This window comes from Tachypleus tridentatus, chromosome 5 (genome assembly GCF_004210375.1).
Source record: "Tachypleus tridentatus isolate NWPU-2018 chromosome 5, ASM421037v1, whole genome shotgun sequence".
Lineage (NCBI taxonomy): Eukaryota > Metazoa > Arthropoda > Merostomata > Xiphosura > Limulidae > Tachypleus > Tachypleus tridentatus.
Window position 1 is genome coordinate 16085555 of NC_134829.1, and position 19461 is coordinate 16105015.

At 33.3% G+C, this 19461-nt stretch overlaps 1 protein-coding gene across 7 annotated transcripts in view; it reads left to right on the forward strand.

The window, feature by feature from the left end:
• Positions 1 to 19461, forward strand: part of LOC143250596 (uncharacterized) — a 103301-nt gene that overhangs the window by 62610 nt on the left and 21230 nt on the right. For 6 of the 7 annotated variants that reach the window (XM_076501398.1, XM_076501394.1, XM_076501399.1 and 3 more), the window contains exons 6-12: positions 867 to 1912; positions 7858 to 8165; positions 12197 to 12416; positions 13279 to 13601; positions 15970 to 16070; positions 16932 to 17022; positions 18135 to 18260. In XM_076501398.1, the coding sequence (XP_076357513.1) occupies positions 867 to 1912; positions 7858 to 8165; positions 12197 to 12416; positions 13279 to 13601; positions 15970 to 16070; positions 16932 to 17022; positions 18135 to 18260 (2215 nt within the window). The remainder of the gene's footprint in view (positions 1 to 866; positions 1913 to 7857; positions 8166 to 12196; positions 12417 to 13278; positions 13602 to 15969; positions 16071 to 16931; positions 17023 to 18134; positions 18261 to 19461) is intronic. The other variant, XM_076501397.1, reaches the window with a different exon arrangement.

Sequence of the window (19461 nt, forward strand, 5' to 3'; positions counted from 1 at the left end):
GCAAAATATTTCTATTCGTTCGGACAAGGGTAGACCATGAGTTCGCGGTAAACTAGTTGCATACTCTCAGTCTGTCAATTCAAGATTACCAATGGTTAGTACAGTTAATCCTTGAATACCTTCCTAAGAATATGGGATAAAAGCAAAGAACAAAACATTTCTCCACAAAGCATGAAGAAATGGCTCAGTTGCTTTTCGGTGCATCGTGCAGAAACTATTGTAAACTATTGTTATTTAACATGACTGAGACTGCATTGGACAACAATATTACAGGTGACTTGGCGATTGTTGCTGGCTTTTTAATTATCTTCCCATGACCAAATTACATGGTCTTATTAAAATATCTTTAATTATTGGGATAATTTCATTCTTGGTATGGGTGTTTGTGTTGTGTTAGTCTTTAACGAATTACACCTGTATTGATACGTTAGGGTTACATGAACATTAAGTTATGGAGATGGTTGATTTACATAATGGGTAATGTCTGGTTACGCATTGGTAGACTGTGTAAAATACTGTTGTGATTCTTCCATTTGTAGTAATATGGCGAGGCATATTTCTAATTTTTCTAGGGGGCACCTTCAAATTAGATATTTCATTTGGCAAAAAGGTTTTAAAAGAGTTTACAAGATTGAAGTTTTAATAAACTTCAAATATTAGCTCGTGAAGAATCGAACCCCCTATTTTAGCTTTGACTTACCTCCGCGTCCACAGGTAGAGAAAATGTCAGCATGAAATCCTTCTTTTTTACCTGCTAGCAAATGTATTAATAGAAGCTGATTATAGTAGCTTTCTCTTGTTAAAACGTCATTTTTGGTTGACATAAGTAATTTAAACTATTTTAACTACTGATTACTTTTTTTTAGACAGGAGATTCGTCTGACGCACAGAGTGAAGCGGGAAGTACGATGTCGGACAAACTTCGACTTCCATACATATCTTCACGCCGGGAAGTGCCTTCCACAGCAGTCGTCCCTCACCGGAAAGACCGAAGACGAAACTTATCTGTTGGAAGTAACCCACTTCTTATTGAAGAAAGGCCCCAGTACAGGCCTTTTCCTCAACGGACGTCTTCTTTAGAAGAACGTGGTCCCATTTCAATGGGTTCTAATATTGTAGGTGCCAATTCCCTTTCTTTTGTTCCAATCTATTCTTCTTCAGAAACGCATTTAGGTCGTCAGACCAGCTCCTTATCCGGTTATTACATGCCTAAAACAGACTATTATGCACGATCAACGACAGAAGAACCGAATCGCACAATTGTAAGTGATTTTTTGCCTCGAACAATGAGGCAATCTTCAGAGCTCGTTGTGGCCTCAGAAGCCCTCCCTTCCTACACGCATACTTTGAAGCAACGGCTTTGGGACGAAATTAAAACGGTGACAGAAGAAAGAAGACGGCTCGCCGATTTACATCATAAAAGTGAAACTGATATTATCTCTCTCTTGCCTCCTACCGATTACTTTAATGAAACGAATAGAAAGGCTCTGTACAGTGAAGGAAAACGAATAAGAATTCGTTCCGGACCTGTTAGAACCATTTCAACATCAGCGCAGACGTCTCCTCAAGATATAGAAAAAGAGTTTTTTCATATTCAGCCTTCTGCATATACCACAGAAAAAAGAAATATCCTCTTTGCCAAAGGCAACAGGGACTCCTCTGATGACTTGACTCGCTATATGTTGGTTCCAACACAAACATTCGAGTCTTCCTATGACAAGAAATTTTCGGATGACTTACTCAGACCATCATGGTATCCAGAAACCTTCAGAGGTTTACCTCGTCAAACAGGTTTCCATACACAAGATAATCCTCGAGACATGCTTGCGCTTCGACTTAGGGAAACCGCTATATCTGATAACATCAGAGATCAGACAGCTTTATTAAACCGTTACAAACATGGGCGAACAAGGTAGGAGTTGATTTGTAAAAATTATTCTAAATTTACCTAAAATTACGAAATCTGTGTTTTCAAAATGCTGAACAAAAAAGTCAAAATAAATTTTCCATTCTATGCATATACAATATGTTATATTTCTGTATATTCGTGTTATTCTTAAATTAGTTCTTAAAATAACTTGCCACTTAATTTGCTTTGGTTGAGAGTAAAGTGATAACTCGAAGCATTTACTAAGATTACATAAATTTTACTAAAAATCTTCTAATATTTAGTCAATTTTATGCCAATTTTTCAAAGTAACAAATTGTTTTAACTAAAATGAAACTTTTTTTTTCAAAATATTTTTATTGTGTTTGTTTCTTTTTTTCGCATAAAGCTACTCGAGGACTACCTGCGCTAGCCGTCCCTAATTTAGCAGTGTAAGACTAGAAAGAAGGCAGATAGTCATCACCACCCCGCCAACTCTTGGGCTACTCTTTTACCAACGAATAGTGGGATTAACCGTCACATTATAAAGCCCCAAGAGCGGACATGTTTGGTGTGACGGTTTTATTGTGTATTAGCATACAATGCAATTCGTCCCTAGGTAAACTCTTGTTCCAAGACATGAAATGAAACAACTTCAGATTTCGGATTTATAAGATTTTGCATTCTAAATATTCCTCATTTCTTCTATGTCTTTTTATTCAGGTTCTACCAAAACATCATCAATTAAGCTATATCTCTGTATGTCTCGAACGTATTTATTAAATTATACAGAATTTGTTATTCATGTAATAAAAATTTACATTTGGAAATTCATTCTTAAACCATTTACATGTTATTCTTCTGTGACGTTTACATTTATACGGATAAAAATATTAACTGAAAAGTTATTTTAATGATGAAAAAGGAGATCCAAAATAGGGTATATCCTGTTGTAGGTTGAAGAAACTCTAAATTTTGTAAACATCTGGATTCGAAATTTAGTGCTCGTTTGTCCAGTGTTTGTGAACCAGCTAACTAGATTCTTGCTTGCTATACCTGAGAATTTCCAAAGTGTTGATCTAATATAATAGAAAAGCAATAAGTTTTAAACAAAGAAAATTCGACTTTTAAAGCACAGAATCTGTTTGATGCTCTCCAGTTTAAAATGTAATCCGTTTGATGCCATCTAGTATGAAATACGATCTGGTTAATGGCCTTGGTTTGAAGTGCTGGTATGAAGTGTTTAACTGAGTAAGAAATGTGGTTAAATTGTAAATTTTATTTCTATGATTAATAGAATTTTTTGTTGAAAAAAAAAGTGGAAAATGACAGTTGCTATATTTGAGACCTGAAAAATTATGTAGTCAAAACACCTTACAAGTTTGGTTTTCGTTGCTGCTAAGCAGAAAGCTGCACATAAGCTATCTGTGCTCTTACAACCACGGGTATTAAAACCTTATTTTTGCGTCATAAGACTGCAGACGTATCAGTAAATCACTCTGGGACAGTTATAAATAACGTTGGCTCATATCTCTCTCCTTCTGTATGTATGGCTTCATTTGTCTAGGACATTTATAAAACACAATTTTGAAGCGTGTTTATGATTATCTGTATTCTGGGCTAAGGAATGTATTGTTATATATTCATTTTGACAGTTATACTTCAGAGAAGGAAAAACTACAATACTTCAATGTACAGTACATTGCTCAGGTTTTAAGACCTTAATTTTAGATGCGAAATATATCTGGCAAATGGGCTTGGCTTCTTATGACGATGGTATTGTTAAAGCATGGACTTGATTACTTATCAAAGTTTAGCTTATTGGTAAATATTCTACTTATAAAAGTAGCTGGATCATTAATATTACACAGTAACAGCTGTTATAGTCAAACAAAGGTTTTCATGGACAACGTGGAAGAACAATGTTACCGTAAACAAAACTACAGCTTTATTTGTTGATGCGTCTATTTATTCCCTTACAATCTTTGAAAATCTTTGATATGGGGAGAAATTTAATTTGAAAATAAATTACTCAGTAAAATATGTAATAATATAATCCATCCAGAAAGACTTTAGGATATTATATAGAAAATGTAAATTGAACTTCAAACAATCAAGGAAAAACTTTATTTTCATCATTTCTACGTTTCAAGTGGAAACGAAAAAAAAACGTAAATTAGTGTTATCGTATGTATAGATATGTATGTGAGTATCATATGTATAGATATATATGTCAGTATCATATGTATAGATATATGTATCAGAAAGCACTGTTGTAATATATTTTTCTAAAACAAATTAAACAAATAATAGTTTATACATGTAGCAGTGCTTTCTGTCATGGTAAATTATCGTATACGACAACCTGTGTCAAATTATTAACCTTTTTCAATCGTTAGAAACTAATTGCTTACTAATTTCCCAGCAGGGCCAGGTGGTTAGGGTATTTGACATATAATCAGAGGGTCGCGTGTTCGAATTCGCGTCACTCCAAACAGCATCACCCTTTCAGTTGTGTGTGAAGGCTATAATGTGATGGTGAATGCTACTATTCGTTGGTAAAAGTGTAGCCCAAGAGTTGGCGGTGGGTAGTGATGATTAGCAGTCTTTCCTCTAGTCTGTTAAACTAGGGACAGCTAGCGCACATAGGCCTCGTGTAGCTTTTCGCGAAATTCAAAACAATGGTACTTACTAATTTTTACTCTATGTTTCGGCTCTTAATGCAACCATAAGAAGATCTATTTTTTGTGTTGGTAGTATACGAAATACGATCCTGGGTCTTCTAGACGGAAATATGGTACGTTGTTCACTCGACTGGGGTCTCACCCTTCAGACTGGTATTGAAATTTTACTTCCTTCACTACTAAGTTGACTGAGTGTGTTATCAGTTAGGTGGACGTGAAATGATTATTTTATATATTTTCATTAAGTTTACTGCAGTAACTATGACACAGACTGATATCTGATCGCCAAAGTTTTACAGTAATTTACAGTAATATTTCTTGTTTTATTGCTGTTCATCCTATATCAGAAATTACAATATTATTTTCTTACGTGTAAACTGAACTCTGCATTACAAAATGTTTAATAATTTACAAATCCAGTCCTCAGAACTGTTACTGTACTTGCTAGACATCTTAATTCAATCTATTTTAATTTTAATGTGCTTGTGCCTTAGGTATACATTTGTGAAACAGTTATTAATGTAAATAATATAAACTTTAACTGATCAAGGTAAAGTTTCATCACGACACACAAGTATATAATGGAACTATTCTGTCGTCTTGTCAATTTTATCAAAAAACAAATTATAATAATTCCTTTTTTGACGAAATTCGTCGTGAAACCCGTGTTTTTTTGGGTGGATTGTATAGACAGCGTGAAGCTTTGTTTTATATTTTGTTTCTATTGAGTTAAGGATATATTCAGGGATGATTGTAGGGCAAATGAATCTTAGTAATATCTGAAAAAGATTGTTGGAGCTTGAAGTGGTGCCGTATATAACTGGTGAAACAGAATTATATCGAATGCACAGATAGCTAAAGTGGGTTATGATAGAGGGCTACAGGAAGATGCCGTTTCTGCGTAACATCCTAGTTTATATTCGTGAATGAAAGCTATCATTTGGCGTGAGGAGAAATCGGTAGGTAAGCCGTCGAGGATTGTCTGCGAGACCGGTGAGAAAGTCGTGTGAGACTTAGCTGACTTAACGAACGTAGCTAACTTTAACAACTTACTCGAAATCATCAATATGAGGTGTATCCTTCGTAGGTGAACTAATTATAAATATATTTAACATAAAATCACTGCTTTATACTCAGGATTTGAATTCTTCTGAATTCGACGAGCAAATTAGAAATACCATTTGATATTACTCCGCGACGTTAAAGTGTGTTTCCTTACAACAAAGCAACATCGAGCTATCTGCTGAGTCTACCGAGGAGAATCGAATCCCTGATTTTAGCGTTGTAATTCCGTAGACTTACCGCTGTATTAACGAGGGACCTCCGAGGTTAAATAACTAATTTCAAGGGGGGATTCACCATGTAAAGCACATAGTACAGGTTACCACTGGGATTAGATGCGATGCCGTCCAAAAACGTAATATCGCTTCTGTAAGAATAGAAATATTTCTCACCCTCCCTCCAAATTAGATAAGACGAGTCATCCATACAAGTAACTGCTTTATGTACCGTGTTTATACCTTCCCCGTGTTAAACAAGACGAGTCCAACAATGTAAGTAGCTGATGTATGTCTTCTCATCCTCCATATCTAAACAAGACAAGTCTAACAATGTAAGTAGCTGATGTATGTCTTCTCATCCTCCATTCCTAAACAAGACGAGTCTAACAATGTGATTAGCTGATGTATGTCTTCTCATCCTCTCTATCTAAACAAGACGAGCCTAACAATGTAATTAGCTGATGTATGTCTTCTCATCCTCCACACCTAAACAAGACGAGTCTAACAATGTAATTAGCTGATGTATGTCTTCTCATCCTCCACACTTAAACAAGACGAGTCTAACAATGTAATTAGCTGATTATTTCTTTTCATCCTCCATACCTAAACAAGACGAGTCTAACAATGTAAGTAGCTGATGCATGTCTTTTCATCCTCCATACCTAAACAAGACGAGTCTAACAATGTAAGTAGCTGATGCATGTCTTTTCACTCTCCATACCTAAACAAGACGAGTCTAACAATGTAATTAGCTGATGTATGTCTTCTCATTCTTCACACCTAAACAAGACGAGTCTAACAATGTAAGTAGCTGATGCATGTCTTTTCACTCTCCATACCTAAACAAGACGAGTCTAACAATGTAATTAGCTGATGTATGTCTTCTCATCCTCCACACCTAAACAAGACGAGTCTAACAATGTAAGTAGCTGATGTATGTCTTCTCATCCTCCATACCTAAACAAGACGAGTCTAACAATGTAAGTAGCTGATGTATGTCTTCTCATCCTCTACACCTAAACAAGACGAGTCTAACAATGTAAGTAGCTGATGTATGTCTTCTCATCCTCCACACCTAAACAAGACGAGTCTAACAATGTAAGTAGCTGATGTATGTCTTCTCATCCTCCACACCTAAACAAGACGAGTCTAACAATGTAATTAGCTGATGTATATCTTCTCATCCTCCACACCTAAACAAGACGAGTCTAACAATGTAATTAGCTGATGTATGTCTTCTCATCCTCCATACCTAAACAAGACGAGTCTAACAATGTAAGTAGCTGATGCATGTCTTCTCATCCTTCATACCTAAACAAGACGAGTCTAACAATGTAAGTAGCTGATGTATGTGTTCTCATCCTCCATACCTAAACAAGACGAGTCTAACAATGTAAGTAGCTGATGTACGTTTTCTCATCCTCCACACCTAAACAAGACGAGTCTAACAATGTAAGTAGCTGATGTATGTCTCGTGCTTATCCCTCCCGTCGAGTTGTTCAGAAAAATCCATGTTTAAAATGACATCTTAAAAACGAATTATCTTAGAGAAACTAACGAGAGTTAGGGATATATTGAGAAAGCTCTATTCTTAATCTCATTTTCAACAATATGAAGTTGTTAATTTGCTTTAACTGAGTAGAATATTGTCGTAACTTCAGATAGATACAAGATAAGAAGTGTGAAGGGGAGTATATTTTAGAACAGTTTTTAAAACAGTCGCAGTATGCCTTAATGTTATTGGTTAAAACGTAAAATTCACAATGTGTCTCTGGTGCAACATTATTTCTCTTGGAATATGTAATGTTAATATAAAGTCATTTTAATTATAAAGTTTTCTTAATATTCATACTGTAGCTGAAAGCTAAAAATTGAATTCTAAGTAAATGAAGGTTTTTAAATTATAGTCATTTCTCCGCGAAATTTGATGTTATAAAATAACTTTATTTTTTGAAAAGTATTATTTTGCTTCATTGAGAAGTTGATTGATCTGTGTCGGTTTTCGAACTATTTTTCTATGTGGTAGACATCCAAGATACAGCGGGGACTCCTTTTCTGATATAGGAACAGGGTGGAATTCTCCCGAAATGAGTAGAGGTTATTCCTTCTTTTATGAAAGCAGGAAGAAGCGACAAGACCCCTTGATTCGTAAACCAAGATCGTGGCATCCATCTCCTTATGGCTCAGATGACGAAGAAGATATACTAACAAGGGACGAAATTAGTAGAATCAAACGAGAGCCGGTTAGAAGACTTCATTATGCAGGAGAGACAGACAGACTTCGAAAGGAGCTTAAGAAGCTGGCAAGAAAACGAGAAACTTACGAAAGAACGAGTGAGTTCTTCTGAAAAGATCATAACATTTTAGAGAGGTTTGTTAACATACTGACAACTTACATTCAGCCAATATTCAGTTCAATAATGTGTAATTATATTTAAATATTCATGCAATGGGGGAGTTAGACATTGTTTTTTCGTGGCGCTTTTATGTGATTATGTGCAATCTTTCAGAAAAGGAAAACGCAACAGTTTGTTATTTTGAACTACATGTTCAAACTGTTTATTATATAATACTTGTTAAAAACTGTAAAATGCAAGTTATATAGTTTCTCAAACTAGCTGGTTTATGATAAGTAACAATCTAAGATAAAAACAGTGCTTTAATATTCCATTTGTTAAAATATAATTTGTAATATTTAATTTAGGAAATTATATATTGCTAAACACATTCAGAGGTTTATTCAGCCCGGCGTGGCCAGAGGGTTAAGGTGCTCGACTCATAATCTTAGGGTCGCAGATTCGAATCCCTGTTGTACCAAACATGCTCGCCCTTTTAGCCGCGAGGGCGTTATAATGTGACGGGCAATCCACTATTCGTTGGTAAAAGTGTAGCCCAAGAGTTGGCGGTGGGTGGTGATGACTAGCTGCCTTCCCTCTAGTCTTACACTGCTAAATTAGGAACGGCTAGCACAGATAGCCCAAGTGTAGCTTTGTGCGAAATTAAAAAAAGAAACAAACAATCAGAAGTTTACTAAATTATCACACGAAGTAAGTGGGTGTAAAAAAACTTAAAACGAGTCAATAACAAACCTGTTTTTGGTCACTACAATGACTTCAATTTTTTCTTATGTGACATCAATTCAATGTTATCTGATGGGTCCTAAGAGGATTCTATTTGCCAGTCGTTTGAAGATTCAACTTATCTAATCAAGACTCTTGCTGGTAAAGAGATTATTTAATGGTTTATATTTGTTCGTTTATTCTTGTCTCAGATAATACCTGTAAATATGAGAAAATAATATGTTTTTCCTTCTCACAAATATTATGAATTCTGATGAAAATCAAGCATTCATTGATTCGTTACATGCCAATCAGTTTCGGGAAATTACATCCTTCGTTATTAATTTTGAATACAAGGAAAACGAAGAAAAAGACGAGACTATTTTAATGGCGAATTACACACTACGTGTACAGTGTTTAATTGAACTTCATTCGCAGCAACATAATTAATCATTAAATAAATGTCAAATAATTAAATGGTTGTAATAAAAACAAAACATACACTAGTCGCTTCTATTCATCTATTTTTATTAAATTAAACTAAAGTTATATTCTTACACCCGAGTGGTATTTTAGAAATGTTAACACTTAGGGTGTGAGATGAAAATTCACCATTTATCCTATAACGGACGTGTTCGAATTATGTACACGGAAAGGCCTGAAACTTCAACCACACCACTAATTAATTAATTCATCGATTTGTGCTTTTAGCCAATGATTTACTACTCTGTTAATCCTGTTTTTATGTAAAATACTCAAACAACACTAGCTTTCCTAGCGCTTTCAGTACTGTTTACAATATTTTAAATTTTGTTGTTCACTGTAATTAATATAATTGTCTTTTTCTTCCTAAAAATTTATATGCAATTACAGTCGACCAGAACATACTTAAGTAATTTTAAAAGTTTCTGGTATTTAATTTGCCAAAGTACTTTTCATGTATTTTTATTTTGCTAATAATTTTAATAAATACTCTTCTAGTACATTATTAATGAACTTACGTACCTTGTTGTTTTTGAATTAAGCACAAAGCTATACAATGGGCTATCTGTGCTCTGCCCACTACGGGTATCGAAACCCGGATTTTAGCGTTGTAAGTCCGCAGACATAGCGCTGAGCCACTGGGGGGGCACTTACGTAACTTCTTTTCAAGTTATTTTTTTTGCTATTTTTAATTGTTAATTTATTTAATTATGCTTTATTTAAATTACTCGTTGGTTATTTTGAGATTATTAGCTAATTTTATCTCTCTTTTATGTAATACGTCATCTCAGTGAGGTTGAAAATTTCTTACTAGTACTATATGATTTTCCAGAAAAAAAGTATCATAAGATAATCCCAACTGCAGACTTTCACGCCGCTGCCCACGTGGCTCTTCGTCAAACACTAAAACTCATCAGATTAGCTGGGCATGCAGCATATATTATCCACCGAAAGAAATGTGTATACAAGTTTAGTTTGTTTTGAATTTCGCGCAAAATTATACAAGATATCTGCTCTAGCCGTCTCTAATTTAGTAGTTCTAGTGGGAATTACATTGCCATAGTAATATAGCAGTAATATTCTAGTGGGAATTACATTCCCATAGTAATATAGCAGTAATATTCTAGTGAGAATTACATTCCCATAGTAATATAGCAGTAATATTCTAGCGAGAATTACATTCCCATAGTAATATAGCAGTAATATTCTAGTGGGAATTATATTCCCATAGTAATATTCTAGTCAACACCACCTTTCTCTAATTTTTGAGTTAACTTTAACTGATGAATAGTGGTATAGACCATAACTTTATGACACCCAAAAGACTAAAAAGTTGAGCGTTAACAATGACTGGAATTCGAATCCATAACCTATGATTACGAGTTGAGTAACCTGACTACACTTTTACAAGTAATTTAAAATATATTAAGCTTATATTATTTATTATTTTCATTGTGTTATCCTATTATTGTATGAATTTTCTTTACTAGTTAATTTATTTATATTAGTTTGCTTTTGTTCCAAGTGCCTCAAAATTTTGTTAGAAAAATTTGGAATTGACTCCGATTTAATTCTACAACTGTTCAGACAAAAGAATAGCCCAAACCATACTCTACAAGGAAAGCGTACAAACACATTCTATGCTGTGACAATTCGCAGTTATATTTTAGTGTCAACCCCATAAATATAGATCAATAAAAGAGATACTTACTCTTAGCGTTTCTGTTTATTTATACATGAGATAGAGTCATCGGCCTCTCATAGCCTAAGTTGATAACTAATATACTTCGCCACGACAGATAAGGTCTGTGTAGTTGTGACTGTTTGACTCTAAAATAAATTCCAAATCAAGATAAATCTTTTCACTATTTAACTAAGTCAGTGCATGTCTTTTAATGTAAATTACTTTTACTTGTTTTTTTATCCTTAAAAACACTGAATAACCACATAATCATTAAATTTGTAACAACCATTGATGATCGTGACGTGGCAAAGCTTGAGTGCTCTTATTTGTAAACTTCCTTAAAATAGTTTTATTTAGTTGTTTTAAACATAGATTCTAATTGGCTCAATTACCCTTGTGACCAGCCTCAAAATTCTTGTTAAATCCTGTTAAAGGGCTTGTTTTCTCTTGGCTGCTTTCATCGAAAATTTAGATAAACTGTACAGGCAAATAAAAAAAGATGGTCTGTTCTGTGCTTCACGTCACGAGATATCACGTCGATAAATGGCCTATTCTGTGCTTCACGTCACGAGATATCACGTCGATAAATGGCCTGTTCTGTTCTTCACGTCACGAGATGTCAAATCAATGAATGGCCTGTTCTGTGCTTCACATCGCGAAATGTCACTTAGATGAATGCCATACAGCAAGACCAGAATATATTTAGCACTATGCTACAGTAACATCCAGGGTTTATTAACACCCTTGCTGTTTGTAACAAACATACTCAATAAGGGAGTGAAATAACACGAACTGTAGAATTATTAAGCACTTCCACCAGGTGTTAATTTACGAATTTAAGTTAAATAACTAGCCTTTCAATTTCAACTCGTGTGCGGATCATCAAGTGTTAAGTTTCATAAAAGTAAACTGAGGAATTAATTGATATGTATTTTTAAGACTGAATTTGCCTTTTCAAAGCAACAATATTTTACAATACTTCAATGTTGTTTGTAGTGCAGTTACACTTAATCTATGACTGTTTTTTTATAGTCGTTGTCACTTAACTCTCTGTAAATAGTTTCGTCTTCAATAAATTACAAACATAGTGTAAATGTTTAATAGTAAAGTCAGTGATTTCTTTTTTCTCTTCGGTTTAGGTTACAATGCTTCTTATCCTGGCGAAAGAATGATGCAATCTCGACGACGGATACGAGATGGACAGAATAATTTAGAACACTTGTATCTCCAAAACCCTGCCATGTATCATACAGGACCAACGTGGACTAAACATGATACGGGAGGTAGCAAGATAACAAAGTCTAGCGACTACTTTAATGCCACTGTCCCCGTTAGCTACTCAAACCCATCCCTATCCAGGTACAAGATAATTCTGTGGAGTGTTATTATAAACGTAATAATCATTCTTCACACGAAAACAGTGTGTTGTTAAATCGTGATTGTTATCATGATACTACAAGTCCAGCTAACTACTTCAAACACGTTACTTACATACTGTTGAGTATTTTCAACTTTAGCTGTTACACTACAGTCTAGATTAAAAGGTACAAAAAAGTAATGTTATTTTGTACCAGAGTCGTCACTCATCAGGTTGTGTCTTTAATTAAAGTTTCGATAAACCACAGACATATTTAGCTGCATAACAGTTTACATACAGCGAACTCTATTTCTAGATATAAGCTTAAAGCGTTGAACTTAATAATCATAGTAAAAATTAGCGAAGTTAATTACTGATTTTGATACTTATATTCTGATAACACTAATAATTAGAACTGGCCGAAAAGTCACTGCTGGCACATCGATTAATAGTTAGCTTCATTACTTTGTTAAATAAAGGCTATAATATTTAATTAGGATAAAAACTTTTATCTCGATAATGAATTCGACGGAAATGTGGCTTTGGAAGAAATTCACAGTCAATTTCCATGCTAAGTAATTTCAATACAACGCTAATCAGAAAAGGTATCACAAACGGACATTAAAGTGAAATATTACTAAAACAAATATGTAAGTTAAAAAGAACCAAACCAGTCCTTATTCTACATTATCGTACCAATTATCGCCGACATGAAATAGAAGGAGTTAAGTTTTTGGTTGAGATTGTAATTGTATGAAAATAAGTATTTAAAATATTTTTCGACACAACACTAACAACGCATTACCCAGTTAAAAAAACAACAACAACTAGTGATATCAATAAAATTAGATTTTCGTTTATTAGATATGGGTATGTTCGACAACCTGACGTACTTTATTACGGTAGCGAACCAACGAGTCCATTAACCCGTTTTCAAGAAAATACGGTCGAAGATAAAAGTATGTCAAGAGCATTAATAAGTACCCCAACAACCACAGCAACACCTTACAGAACTCGGCGCCAGAACCGATTACAAATAGAGTCCATCCTAGACTTCTCTCCTGCTACAACAGACTCTGAGACTCCACCAGATTACCCGGATAATGTGCCAGTTCCTCCTGGCGTTGATTATTGTCCTCAAAACCTCCTGGATGATTTCAACGACACTAATATTGTTGCTCGTCGCTGTAAGTAGTGTTGAATTTTTTACTATGGAGAAATGTTACTAAAGCAAATATTTCTTTATGTTGTCTAAACAAACCCATGCTGTCTTTACTCAAGGCTATTAAATATATGTCCATCTTATAAAAATAGTGATTCATTACTATTAATATTTTTAATTGGTTCAAGTTACATTACGTTAAACATGTTTATGTATTTTCAAATCATATCTACATGTACAGTTAAAACTAAAAGTAAGAAACTGTGCAACATTTTTGTATTAATGTTAGTGTTATAGAGAGAAAAAAGCATTGTTAAATGTTGATAGTTCGCTCAAGTTAAATTACGTTAAACATCTTTATGTATTTTAAGGCATCCTTGTATATACAATTAAACATAAATATAATAAATTGTGCAACATTTCTGTATCACTGTGACGTATGCTAGAGATATAGTTTGTACACGCAAAGCATTGATATATTACATAAACTTTAAATGAAAACATTAAGCGGAATATCATAGTTTCCTTTGTTTAACTTAGTAAACCCATGACAAAAAACAAAATATAGAATTTTTAATTTTATACGTGTGTCAAACTTATTAAATGTAATAAGTATTTTTATAACATAAAGAAAAATCAACGACTTTTGTCTTAAACATATATCCATATCTAACATGTTAAATAATGCTACAATTTAAGTGAAAACAATTATTCAAATCACTATGTATGAAAAGATAAAGGTAGTAATAGCTATTGAAGTAAACAAAAAGGAACACCATTTTCCGAAAATAAAACATTGTCCAAAAATATTAGAACTAAACAATACGACGTTCTGTATTTTCAAAATAAGACTTTGTTCATATCTAATCTCAGAACTATACAATACGACGTTCTGTATTTTCAAAATAAGACTTTGTTCATATCTAATCTCAGAACTATACAATACGACGTTTTGTATTTTCAAAATAAGACTTTGTTCATATCTAATCTCAGAACTATACAATACGACGTTCTGTATTTTCAAAATAAGACTTTGTTCATATCTAATCTCAGAACTATACAATACGACGTTCTGTATTTTCAAAATAAGACTTGGTTCATATCTAATCTCAAAACTATACAATACGACGTTCTGTATTTTCAAAATAAGACTTTGTTCATATCTGATCTCAGAACTATACAATACGACGTTCTGTATTTTCAAAATAAGACTTGGTTCATATCTAATCTCAGAACTATACAATACGACGTTCTGTATTTTCAAAATAAGACTTTGTTCATATCTAATCTCAGAACTATACAATACGACGTTCTGTATTTTCAAAATAAGACTTTGTTCATATCTAATCTCAGAACTATACAATACGATTTTCTGTATTTTCAAAATAAGACTTTGTTAATATCTAATCTCAGAACTATACAATACGACGTTTTGTATTTTCAAACATTGTATTTACTTTCTCCTTCTTATTAAAACAACACCAACAATGAAACAATAATCTTTTGTGGGTTTTTTTTAATTCAATCCGCAATTTTAAGAGTAATTTAAGCCACATACCTAACCTCTCTGTAAGTTTTTGCTTGGGTAGTTACAAAAGTACTGTCTTTTTGCTAGTTTTCAGTCGTTTTTCTTTTACATTTTGCTATCACTAAATCTAAGAAACTCTCATTTTAAACAAAGTACTTTAAAATTCGTTCCCAGTTATATAAATTTGTTCTGTTCAGCGCAGACCTACACAATAGACTATTTGAACTCTGTCCAACAAGAGGATTTAAACAACAAATTTTATTGTTGAAATCCTTAAATTTAATACTGACCCAATGAAAGACAGTTTTATAAATCTACATGCTATAAATTCTTCAATAATTAAAGTAAAGTTTTGTTTCTAAAAAGTGTGGTTTAAATTATTTTATAGTGCAAGTAGTTTGATTGAATACATTAAATAATTTGTTTTTGTGGCTCATGATCTGATGAATGTTACTAGTTCTTAACCCTCAGTTACCCACTTAAAATGTTAAATCATTTCTTAGTGTTGATACCCGTAACTAGCTGCTATTAAACTTGTTACTGTAAAATAATTATAGTGAGAATCGTATGAAACTGACACCTTATTTGCTGGTAGAAAAAAATAAAGTATTGGTGATGTCAGAAGATACATACATGTATATATCGTAATGTAAAAAGCGATATACTCTTTAATGATTTCAATAGAAAAATCATACGATAGCGAAAGCACAAACACATTACATAATATTCTTACAAATAAACTACAAACAGTCAGATGTAAGGTAGCACAATATTATTGAGGCAGACATGAAACGGCAAACAGGGTCATTACTTGGCGAGACGAGAAAAACTGTTCGATCAAGACAGCCAATAATTCTCTTTTCAGCTCACCAATCTCAAAGAAACATCAGTAATTCTGACCGGTCTAGAGGTCGTTCGAGGAACGGAACGATCAGAGAAGAAGTATATAATGAAGAGAAAGTCCAAGTAAGAACGTACGAAATTTCAGTAATTTAGTTCATTCTTCCTGTTTACGTAGTGCATGCCATTTCAGTGTTTGTAATTTAGTTCATTCTTCCTGTTTACGTAGTGCATGCCATTTCAGTGTGATTGTAAATGTGTTTTTTCAAACTAACTCCGACTATGTGAATTATTTAACTTTATTTCCACAATTATTCATCTTTATTGTGCGTTCTTATAATGATATCACAAAATAAGGACGTTTTAGAAAAAATCTCCAATATCTTTTACTTGCTTTCGTCACCAGTAACCAAATAAAAACTAAGAAATCCCATTTCATGTGTAAGAAACATGAATCTACCACTCTGGACAAATATTACACCCTTTTAATAATGTACTAGCATTTAAGAGAATTAACAACTCGGCATTCAAACAGAAAATATTTATTTTTCTATTTTTCTTTATTTTATATCCAGAGTTTCGCTTAAAAGTAGGTTTCATCGGACGATTAAAATATAAAGCATCTAAAGCAAAACACAGCGGCACGAGTCGAATCGTATGAACCTTATATCATCAAATTAAAAAGAAACTAACAAGGAAATACACTATGAACATAGGGTAAAAAAGATATGTCAAAATAAAAATATAGAGAATTAGGAGTTTGGACTTATAAACTACTATATCAATATTAATTCAGAAAATAGTATTGCATTTATATTTACTAAACAGTCAAGAGACGAAAATATACGAAACAACAGGCAAGATAAAAATACATCTCCAAACTACGTTGACACACAACTGTGTTCAAAGTCCTTATAATGCACATTTTTTTATGTATTTCATACAACACACGAATAATTACTTGATGTGATTTTCTATGCGTTTCAGGAGAAGAAACCAGACAAGTGGCGGTGCACATATAGCTTTCCAGTAAAGAGAATTCTTCTAACACGGGATCCGAAGGATCGGTTTGTAAAGGGTATGTAGACAACTTGTTACTTTATCAGCATCTTCTTAGTTATGTAATATCATACTTATTTATCATACTGAAGCTAAATAAACATATATTACACTGGTTAAGAAAAGTTTATTTTTGTTTACCATTTCTGACACCTAATTATCACTTTTATATCACGTCTACCAGGGTCTGCTTAAGTGGGGTAATACTGTATCAAACAGTTTATCCTTGGCTCACAAATGTTAATATAACTTATATTTAATGTATTCATTTCGTTATACCTTACCTTTGTTCAATAATGTTTTTATTATCTACTGTATATGAAACTATCTAACGTCTGGGGCATGTACGAGATGTTTCGTAAACAACTTGGTTTTCTGTTAAAGTTTTAAATTGGTACTAAAGTGGTTTGTTTGGTTTGTATTTCGCACAAAGCTACTCGAGAGCTATCGGTGCTAGCCGTCCCTAATTTAGTAGTGTAAGACTAGAGGGAAGGCAGCTAGTCATCACCACCCACCGCCATCTCTTGGGCTACTCTTTTACCAACGAATAGTGGGATTGACCGTAACATTATAACGCCCCCACGGCTGAAAGGGCGAGCATGTTTAGTGCGACCTGGATTCGAACCCGCCACCCTCGGATTATGAGTCGAACGCCTTAACATACTTGGTCATGCCGGGCCTTTATAAGACTAAGCTTGGTGGAACCACTTAATAAAATATCTTCTATTCTGTAACTTGGAAACTTGTTACGTTTCTAATATCCATAAAGCTCTTGCATCGTAAAGAAAAAAAACTGAATATGTTTTATTGTTGCGACTTTTTCGGGAAAATCATCGCAGATGTTTGCAGTTTTTGGTAAAAGTTCAGCACGTTGCAAGTGAAAACGCTAGTAATCAAACAAGATTTTGTATATTTTATCGGCATAAATATTGACCCCTATTTTTAAAAAATGCATTTTTTCGAACTTGTCAAGAGTTTTGAAATCAAGTTATTTATGTCGTTTGATCAGAAGATTAACAAACAATTATCCACAATTTTAGTAACTTAAAATTAAATTGTTACGTTTTGTATAAAAGTATTTTCGGCTGGCATGTAATCACAGATGATGACTATTTCTGTTCCTTTCTTTAGGTAATGGATTTGGCTTAGAAATTGTTGGTGGTAAAGAACTTCCAAACAATAATAATTTAACTGGAGCATATATTGCTAAAATCTACGCTGGAATAATGGCTAGTGTACTAAATGAAGTTACTGTTGGTAAGTGTAGATAGAAAAACATAATTTAATTAGAGTTGGTTATCATAGACGATGATTGATATATCACATGATGCTGCTGTTTGTAAGTTTATATACAACAATATAATTTATTCAGAGTTAGTTATCCTAGAACGATGATTGATATATCACATGATGTTGCTGTTTGTAAGTGTATATACAAAAACATAATTTATGCAAAGTTAGTTATCCCACAGTGATAACTGATACATCATGAAGTGGTTGTGGCATGTTTATAATATAAAAAGAAAAACAATTTACGCAGCGTTGGTTGCCCTTCATCGTCTAACATAGGATGTTTGTTTACCTAAATTGTAAACATGTTTAATGATGTTGCTGTTATTAAGCGTAATTAAAAAATAACAGTTAAAAATGTGAGTTATCTTAGAGTGATGATGAATAATATATCAAATAAAACTGCTGTTGGTAAGTGTAGTTACCAAAACAAGAGTTATTTTAAAGTTGTTTTTTAACACTGTTAATTTTCATGTAATCATAAGTTCTCAATGAACTAGAGCACTGCCAGTTCACGAAAATTCACGAAAACTAACAAGTAAATAAATATTAAGAAAATATCCATATCAGAGTCGTAATGGGTTTTCGTCATATTAGCATTTTAGTGGTCCCCGACAGTTTAGGGAGGCAGTGAGCCAGTCCCTCGTATGGCAAAAGTTGAGAAACGCTGAATTGGAAAAACAAGTATTTCAGAAAGAAAAGAATGCAGAAAGAATGTTGATTCTGGTGAAATGAAAGTACGAGATATAAGTTATAATATAAAACACTAACTATTTTAATATATGTAATCAGGACATGTAAAATAACACAAAAGAAGATCTCAGATATCAGCTGACGTAAAGAAAACTAAATGGACATTCTTTGCTAACTCCTGAAACTTATCACCATTTAATAGATAATAGATATCAGCTGACGTAAAGAAAACTAAATGGACATTCTTTGCTAACTCCTGAAACTTATCACCATTTAATAGATAATAGATATCAGCTGACGTAAAGAAAACTAAATGGACATTCTTTGCTAACTCCTGAAACTTATCACCATTTAATAGATAATAGATATCAGCTGACGTAAAGAAAACTAAATGGACATTCTTTGCTAACTCCTGAAACTTATCACCATTTAATAGATAATAGATATCAGCTGACGTAAAGAAAACTAAATGGAC